General features: G+C 36.1%; 1 protein-coding gene across 1 annotated transcript; it reads left to right on the top strand.

Moving 5' to 3' along the window:
• Positions 1 to 1331: 1331 nt before the first annotated feature.
• Positions 1332 to 8290, top strand: synj2bp (synaptojanin 2 binding protein). Its single transcript, XM_059353004.1, has 4 exons — positions 1332 to 1570; positions 2845 to 2981; positions 4009 to 4104; positions 6225 to 8290. The coding sequence occupies exons 1-4, from the start codon at positions 1507 to 1509 to the stop codon at positions 6366 to 6368; spliced, it is 441 nt and encodes a 146-aa protein (XP_059208987.1). The 5' UTR covers positions 1332 to 1506; the 3' UTR covers positions 6369 to 8290.
• The last annotated feature ends 266 nt before the right edge of the window (positions 8291 to 8556 follow it).

The following is an 8556-nucleotide window of genomic DNA, read 5'->3' as shown; positions in this document are numbered from 1 at the left end:
ATATAACAGTTTTATTGCTCAGTAGTGCAAAGTCAAGAGGCATAAAGAGAAAAAAACAAGTGTTTAAGTGGAAGTTCTGTAGAGTTTTGTGCAAAAATGTGCAAAAATATTGACCAGGGGCTGTGCAGAAGTTCACAAAAAACTTTTAAATTATAAAGTACAAAATGGAACTGGATCGGACACATCCTTCGCAAGGATTCAACAAACATCACTAGACAAGCACTCAGGTGGAACCAAAAGAAAAAGGGGAAGGCCACCTAACACCTGGCAAAGGACATGGGAGGATGAAATGAAGAAAGGAGGACATACAGGTTCATCTCAATAAATTAGAATATCATGGAATAGTCCATTTCCAGTAGTTCAAGTCAAATAGCCCCAACCAAGTATTGAGTGCATATAGATGGACATGCTTTTCAGATGCCAGAATTTCCACACTAAACATACATTTTTTTAATTGTTCTTTTATAAAAAAAAAAAATTCCTTTGGGACACTGAATTTTAGGTCTTCATTAAATGTAAGCCATAATCATTATAATTAGAAGGAATTAAATAAATTAAGACATGAAATGTTTCATTCTGTGTGTTATGAATATATTCAATGTGTTATTTCAACTTTTTTAATTGAATTGCTGACATTAAACTTTTCTATGATATTCTAATTTATTGAGATGCACCTGTAAGTGGCACACCCTTGTTCAAGCAGCACAGAACAGACCCAGGTGGAAGCAAGTTGTCTGTGGCCTATGTTCCATATAGGAGTATAAAAGACATAAGTCAAGTAAGTCATGAAGTACAAAGTGTATGTGCATGTGGCTGGATAGTAATCTTGAAACATATCGATGTGAGGAGTCCATGAAAGCACCGGAACATTACTTCTTCATGACGTGAAGACATAAAAATGTTCTGGCTTGAAACTCCATGCCAGATTTTTTTGTGGATTATATCTGGCTAAGTAAAACTAGAGATAATGTCAAATATATTTAGTATAAAAATATACAACTAGAGATTATCCTCATTTTACCTGTTATATGTAATATTTACAACCTGTATTCATATTTGCACCATTTAAAAATCTGTGTATTGAAATATAATTTTCAAGATCAGATTTTATGTTTTCCTTTGTTTCTTTTGGGTTCAACATTTTTATCAAGTAAGTCAAAGTTAAAATTTAATAAGGACATAATAGGTGAGGTAACGCTGGAAAAAACTGATACCAATAAGGCATGATAGAGATTTTTTAAAGGACATAATAGCCCAAGATTTCAGAGGGTTAAAGGACCATACCACGTAACAGTAGTATTTCGTATCTGTGATTTGTCTCCCTGCTGTGTAATGCAAAGGTCGGCCTGCAGTTCTGCTTCTCTCCATCAGGGGGCAGCACAACCACAAACCACCGCCTGCACCGGAGGAAGCAAACCGAAACTCCTCAATGAGTTCACCTTCACATAAATAGTTTGTCCCCACTTCTCCCAAGATCTATTTAACCTTTGGCGTTGTCCCGACAAAATGAATGGCTCTCTGCACCCTTCGTCCAACGAGGTGGACATAAGCCTGAAGCGAGGATCGGCAGGTAAGAGCGCCGGACAACCTGACGCACAGCTAGCGGCTAGCGCTGTTAGCCAACGCTACGTAGCAGCAAAAATCACAAGCTGCCAGGCTAAGTGTGTATCCTGAAGCTAACGGCTAATTAGCGAATCAAAAATAGCAAAAAAACCACATCCCACCATGTGTTAACGTGTAGCACAAGTAGGGGAATTAGGTTGTGGAAGCCCGTAAACCTCTTGCTGGTTAGTTGAGTTACAAATATTAATGATTTTGGTACTTTGGCGCTGTTCAAATCTTTAAAAGTGACGTTACTGCTCGGCCTGTCAGATTGTAACAGACTTTCTATTGACGCCAGTAGACAGTCAGGAATGTTTATTCGGCTTCATGAGAGAGTACAGAGACTTACACATGTTATGTAATATTTCGTCACCCTGTTAAAATAACGGCCTAACTTATTTTTAGTTTATTCTTAGTTTTGCAGGAAACACAAAAAACGTCACCAAAAGTGTAACATATGACATTTATTGATCATTTCAATCAAAAAGGATGTAATAAAGGATGGCATAGTAATCCCACTGTGTGTAAATTATGTAATTTAAGAGAAATAAATGACTAAGGCAATTTTTTGAACATGCCTTTGTGACTTAAGCAAGGTATGGTAACACTTTATTTTGAAGGTGTCTACATAAGAGTCACATAAGCCTGTTAGAAACATGACATGACAAGTATCATGAGCATTAATGTTACTTCAAAGTGTCATTAATGTTCATGACACATCCATGTCCATGTTCATCACACGTCATGTTTATGACACGCTCACGTCACTCTTATGAAGACGCCTTCAAAATAAAGTGTTACCATATCTTGCTTAAGTCACAAAGGCATGTTCAAAAAATTGCCTAAGTCACATTTTATTTAGGCATAATAAATCCGCTTAAGTCACACACTTGACATAGGCCATTATCTTAAAGGGGTAAAATCACATGATCTGATCAACTGAGGATGTAGGCGATTTTACCATAGGTGGCTGCCGGCGTCATGAGGAGATGATTTAGGCAAAAAAAAAACAATTTTGACGAAAAATGACTTCGGCGATTATTTTAACATTGTGACGATTTGCTGAACTGATGTCTGTCCTCTGAGAAGCAGTATAAAGTTTATTCCTCTTGTACTTTGATCCATTGAGGTAAATGCTATTAATGAATCAGCAGTTTCTGCCCACGTTAACAATTAAACCCATGCCTCTTGAATTTTCTCAAAAACATCTATCTTATGCCACTGTAACTATTTTTTTTCCAGGTTTGGGATTCAATATCGTTGGGGGCGTGGATCAGCAGTATGTAGTGAATGACAGCGGCATATACGTGTCCAAAATTAAAGAAGATGGAGCTGCAGCTTTGGATGGAAGACTCCAGGAGGGGGACAAGATCCTGGCGGTATTACATGTTCACTATTATCTCAGTTTTTTATTCATTTATAGAGAAAAAATGAACATAAGTACATAAACTTGACACCACCAACTAATGTCAAATATGAAAGAAAATACAATTTTCTATCAATGTACACATACATACATACATTACATAGACAATTTATAGTCAAGTCAATGGGAAACACTTTAATTATTCCCGGTGGGCTATATGAAGAGTAGTACAGTGACACACTATAGGAAAAAGGCATTGAGAATGCAAGGATAAGCTGTACACATCGTGATATTAGTATAATATATAAATGCAAAAAATAGGCTGAGTATATGTATATAAACTTATACACTTATACTAGACTTATTTAGATTAAAATTTCTGTTCCAAGAGCAACTAGACCAAAAAGGCAACATGAACATCATAGCAACAAAAAACAGAAAACGGCTGTCACACAATATAGATGAGTGAGTATACTATCTGCTTAAAATGCAGAAAAAAGACAACTGTTATATTGCATTAAAAGTGAAAGTTCTAAATGGTTTCAGTATCATTATGACAATGATAGTGAATCACATTGTGATAATGATACGCAAATTATCATAACGTAATAAAGGAGTGCATGTTGTGTATTGGTACAGATAAATTATTAGCCCATAATGAGAAATTTCTATTATTTTGTACAAGCCTGATACTCAAAGTATAGCTGATAAGTTATCAGTTGATAATACAAAGCCAAATTGCTTTGACTAAACTGAATAGTCATACTAGAAGGGAAACTAGACAGCATTTTGATATTACATTCATTGTATATCTTGTTTTTTAAGCAAAATTACCAACCATTCCTTCATTTTAAGCTTCTTTATTGTAAAGCTTTGCCATTTTTCTTGGATTAAAACTGTCTTTAGTGCTATTCCAACAAATATTTTAGATGTCATCAAATTGAAAGTGAAACTAATGTTTAATGGACTGAAGTTCAGTCATTGAAGGTGATATTGAATGAAAAAGCACTTATTGTTTTTGCTTTTTGTGGGTCGTGTAGATCAACGGAGTCAAGCTGGAGGATCTGACACATCGAGCGACAGTGGATCTGTTCAGGACGGCGGGCGAGGACGTGGAGCTGCGTGTTCTGAAAAAGGTGGGACACATTATTGTCGTTGTATTAATACATTATTTTTAGCTCAGCCATGAAAACAGCACAGGACCTCCTCTTAGTATATACACTATATCCTGTAGTTAATCTGATCTAATATATATTCTCAGCTTTCTATGTGAACTATGAGCAAATACACATTATGCCACTAGAATCTTTAAAACTACATAAGAATTTTCATTCTACTGATTAAAAAAACATACATTTCTAAAGGTTGGATGATTTTTGGATGGCATTGTTACTTGTGCTTTCATTGGTTTTGTCATTAAGTAGAACTCCTGGCACCAGTCTTAGTGGAGTTTATCTATGCTCACAGATCTTCTTTTTGGTTTAATAGACCTAATGGAGTTAATAAAAAGCTTTTTTGGTGGGTGCAGCCTCGCTGTTGTGGCTTTGTTGAATTGGATTTCCCTCTTAATGACAAAACAGTGTTTTTAAAGCCATCAAAAGTTGTATGAATTTATTTCTAGTTGTCCATTTTCTAAAGCACAGCATATGTTTTTACAATAAAGACAACTCATTAAAGGCAAGTTTTAAGGACTCTGGCTCACTTTTCTGAGTTAATAAAGGGGCCAGAATGCCTTAAACAAAGTGGCAAATTGTTCAACAACATCTTGTCAGTGGTGGATCTGGTGGGCTGAGTCAACAATATTCCCAAAACTGACCATTCACCTCTTTATTGTAGCTTTGGATACTTGGATTTCACTCTTAAAGTCATACCAGTGGTTTTACAAGTTTTATCCATTAAACATGTATTTAATTCTAGCTGCACATTTTCCAAAGTTCGTTATGCAAAACAAAAAGTAAATAGAACTAAATGTGAGGTTTTTCAAGTGTGTGCATGTTTATTTTTCATGCACCAGAGGCTGAAAATGTGTGGTTTGGTTAATGGCCAACAGTGACACTGAGTGAGATTTCAATTTGGTTCATCAATACTGAGAAGATTTCTTGAAACTGAAAGTTAAATCAAACAAACAGAGTGGGTGACTCCAGTCTGTCTGCATTTCTGATTTAAACAGATCAGATCAGAGGCCTGTGCTGCCAAGCAGGTTGAACACATCTAGAGTATCTTTTCATTATCTGACTTCACTAAACCCAACAATCACACTGAGTAGTCACATGACGTTTGCTATCAACTCTGTAGGTAAACAAAGTAATTTGGTCGAAGTCACACCCAAATTCCTAGTAATTTCTACCTCCAGTTAGTCAAGTAAAATCAATTGTGTCCTCAGTTAAGGCAAGGCAAGTCCCAAGTCAAATCACAACATAAAACATAATTTTTCAACTGATAACGGCCATTTAATGACACATTTAATTACATGAAAATGTTAAAACGTTAATTAACTTGGATTGTGTTTCAACTTTTATATTGCCGTCTATTATTTGTTGATATCAAACAATCAAAGTTTGATGTTGTAGTAACAGGAAAACGTTAAACACACTTAGAATGCCAACATTAAGAACATCAAACACTTTTAATATTTTATATTTAAACTAAGACATGAAATGAACATTTAAGTCATCATGTCTCAAGTGTCAAGTAATTTATTTTCTGTCAAGTCATGTTGCAAGTCATGAAAACTAGGGATGCACGGATAACGGATCAGATATCAGACCGATACTAACTCAATGAAGAGAGTGAGAGGGGGGCCAATCAATTCAATTAATTTATTTTATTTAAGATTTTTTTTATTTAAATTTGCACTTTATGGAGCTTTGATTTAAAAAAAAAAAAGGTACTCCTGTTGTTATACAGTATTTATGTTCACTTAAATAAAAAGTTTCAATAAAACTACTTGTGACATGTCATATTTGGCTTTGACTTTGACTGAACATTTGCTCTCACTTTGTGATAAAAATATTGGGATATACATCATATATTGATATTCAGCCTAAATATATCAGGATATGACTTTTAGTCCATATAGCCCAGCCCTAGTTGATTGGTCAGTAGACAGTAGGCTTTAACCCCGGTAGGAAGTGATGCACTGAGTTAACCCCGAAGTTGCCTCGCTATCCCCAAATCCTGCTTTGTAGTACAGACCTCTTGTGCATTTCACCTCCAGCTTTAATATTCAACCTTGTTTTTTATATCTGTCTTGCAGTCTGCCCATCACATGAACGGACCCACAGGCTCACACCCGGACCACAACTCTTCTGCATCTTCTCTGGGAATACTGGCTGTTTTAGCGGGAGCCGCGGCCATCTGTGCTTTCCTTTACATGCGGCACCATAGGAGGCACTTTTAACCGAGCTGATCTCGTCTGTATATTATTTTAAAGATCAAAAAAATGTCGCTAAGGGCCAAAGAAAAGAACGAGAGAAGAAACTCGAAACGGGAGACGTTATTTGATTAGTAGCTGTTGGTGTCACCGATGAGTTTCTCCATGGTTATGTGTATAATGTGATTAATGGTAGCTTCTTGACACCCTTCCTATGCAAAAGGATGCTCTTTTACCACAAGGATAACTTTAAATATATAACTTTGTGATTGTAAGGAGTAGAAGGAGGATGTATGCACGACATTCCTGCAGCTGGGCTGAGCTCAGGCAGAAAGAAGCAGCTGCCCGTATACAGAAGTTGCATGCAGAATACTATTAAATCCCTGGGTCAAGTCAGACCGGCTTCAGGGTGCATTCACAAACTGAGAGACAGTGTTTCTCTCTCTCTCCCTCCCTTTTCTGCACTTCCATGACTGAATGGCAGATCTGTGTGAGGGCCGACGGGAGAGGAACTCACTGTACTTTCAGTTTGTCTGTTTAAAAATTTATGGTTTGATTTTCATTTTGCACTGTTGCTCAGAATCATGGGAGGAGCCGCATATCTGCTGCGCTGAAAAAGCCTGCAGTTAATAAGATAAAATTGTGTCCCGTAATGGACTTCAGAGTGCCTTTTTTCTGTCTATTCCAAGTAATAGTGGTGTTGTTGCTCCTTTTATCATGATCAAAATGAAAATCAACCCACTGCATCCATTAATGCATTAAATTTAAGGATGCTGCTAGAAATAATCTCTATTTTCTTCTTGTCAACAAATCCTGTAAAAAGGCCCAAACCAACAGGGAGTTAGTCCTTTGCTTAATATTTTCTGACTTCCTCAGCCACAAGCCCATTTCTTCAAATCTTCAAAAACAAATTTATAGTTTCATTTTTAGAAATAGCTCCTTAAAAATCTGGGTGCTGTAGTTTTTTGCGAACGTTACTCAAACAGGTGAAAATAGTTCATTTGTTGGGCACTATTTTCAGCTGCGGATGAATACACATTTGGTGCTCTAGTGAGTATTTACAGCAGCAGGACTCCAAATAAACTACAGTGCCAGTGTTTAAAGGTAGTTTTGGGGCAATAAATGGAGCTCTACAGGGTAGAGAAATAAGATGATACTTGTTCATAAAATAACTCCAGTGTTGGTTGTCGTCCTTCGATGGGATTTGTTGACAGAAAATGACAGATTTCACCAGATTTATCCTTTTAAAAGCAAAATGCATGAGTTCAAAGTATCACCAAGTATTTTCACTTTGAAGAGTTTATTATAAAGTGTCACACGGTCACTCAGGGTGAACCATTTAATCTTTATCTCAGAAACAAATCATTGCTTCATAAATATTCATTCAATTATATATATATATCATGATGTGAGCAGCTCGTTTATTAATGCTCAGTCGCAGCTGAAGACTCTCTGAAAGATGTTTGTGTTGGGCATCACAGTCATTGTTAAACATTTTGCATTGAGGCTTATAATCACATCGCACTTTCCGCTCAGTGATTGGTGAGAATTGGTTTGTGATGGAGTTGTTGTGTGAAGGATCAGCAGCTTAATACTGAAAAGCAGCTCAAGAACGTTCAATGTAAAGGAGTTTTTTAATGAAATTAGTTGCTGTCAACTTCAAAATGTTTTTTTGCACTAGCCACAATCATGGAACTCCCCCAGTAGCTTCCATTGAACAGATGAATAAGTGAATTGTGTGTGCTGGGTGTATTTGTCCACATTTGTAAGTCTATCAATGGTGGCTGTTAGAATTGTCTGTAAATACATTTCATGTCGCTCTGCTGAGTGGGATTGTGAATATGTGCAGTATGCCAGAAACACAGATCAGAGAAGCACTAATAAATGATGCAAAATACTGTGTGTTTTACATCCAAACACCTACTGTATTAAAATTCATGTTGAATTAACCTGCTTTTGACATTTTTATTTGTATTTAATAGCTGTAAATGGAGAATATTTCACATATGTAAATACCACTGTTCATTGCAAAACTCAAACAATTAGGAAAGATGAAAATCAAAATAGTCTGGAAGTCAAAACTTTGAATATTAATTTAAAATGATTAGACATCAAGTCATAATAAGTAGATGAGAATTAAATTATGAGGCATGACTCGAGATTATGAGCTAATATGTCAAAAGTATAAAATAGGACAGAAAAATAATTTACTATG

Source organism: Centropristis striata, chromosome 16 (assembly GCF_030273125.1).
Source record: "Centropristis striata isolate RG_2023a ecotype Rhode Island chromosome 16, C.striata_1.0, whole genome shotgun sequence".
Lineage (NCBI taxonomy): Eukaryota > Metazoa > Chordata > Actinopteri > Perciformes > Serranidae > Centropristis > Centropristis striata.
The sequence above is the reverse complement of the archived record's forward strand: the minus strand, read 5'-3'. Positions and strand labels throughout refer to the sequence as shown.

Excerpts from the sequence above, each read along its gene's own strand:
- synj2bp (XM_059353004.1), top strand. The coding sequence starts at position 1,507 with ATGAATGGCTCTCTGCACCCTTCGTCCAACGAGGTGGACATAAGCCTG. Across the intron at positions 2,982-4,008 it reads AGGGGGACAAGATCCTGGCG|ATCAACGGAGTCAAGCTGGA; the intron begins GTATTACATGTT and ends TGGGTCGTGTAG. Across the intron at positions 4,105-6,224 it reads AGCTGCGTGTTCTGAAAAAG|TCTGCCCATCACATGAACGG; the intron begins GTGGGACACATT and ends TCTGTCTTGCAG.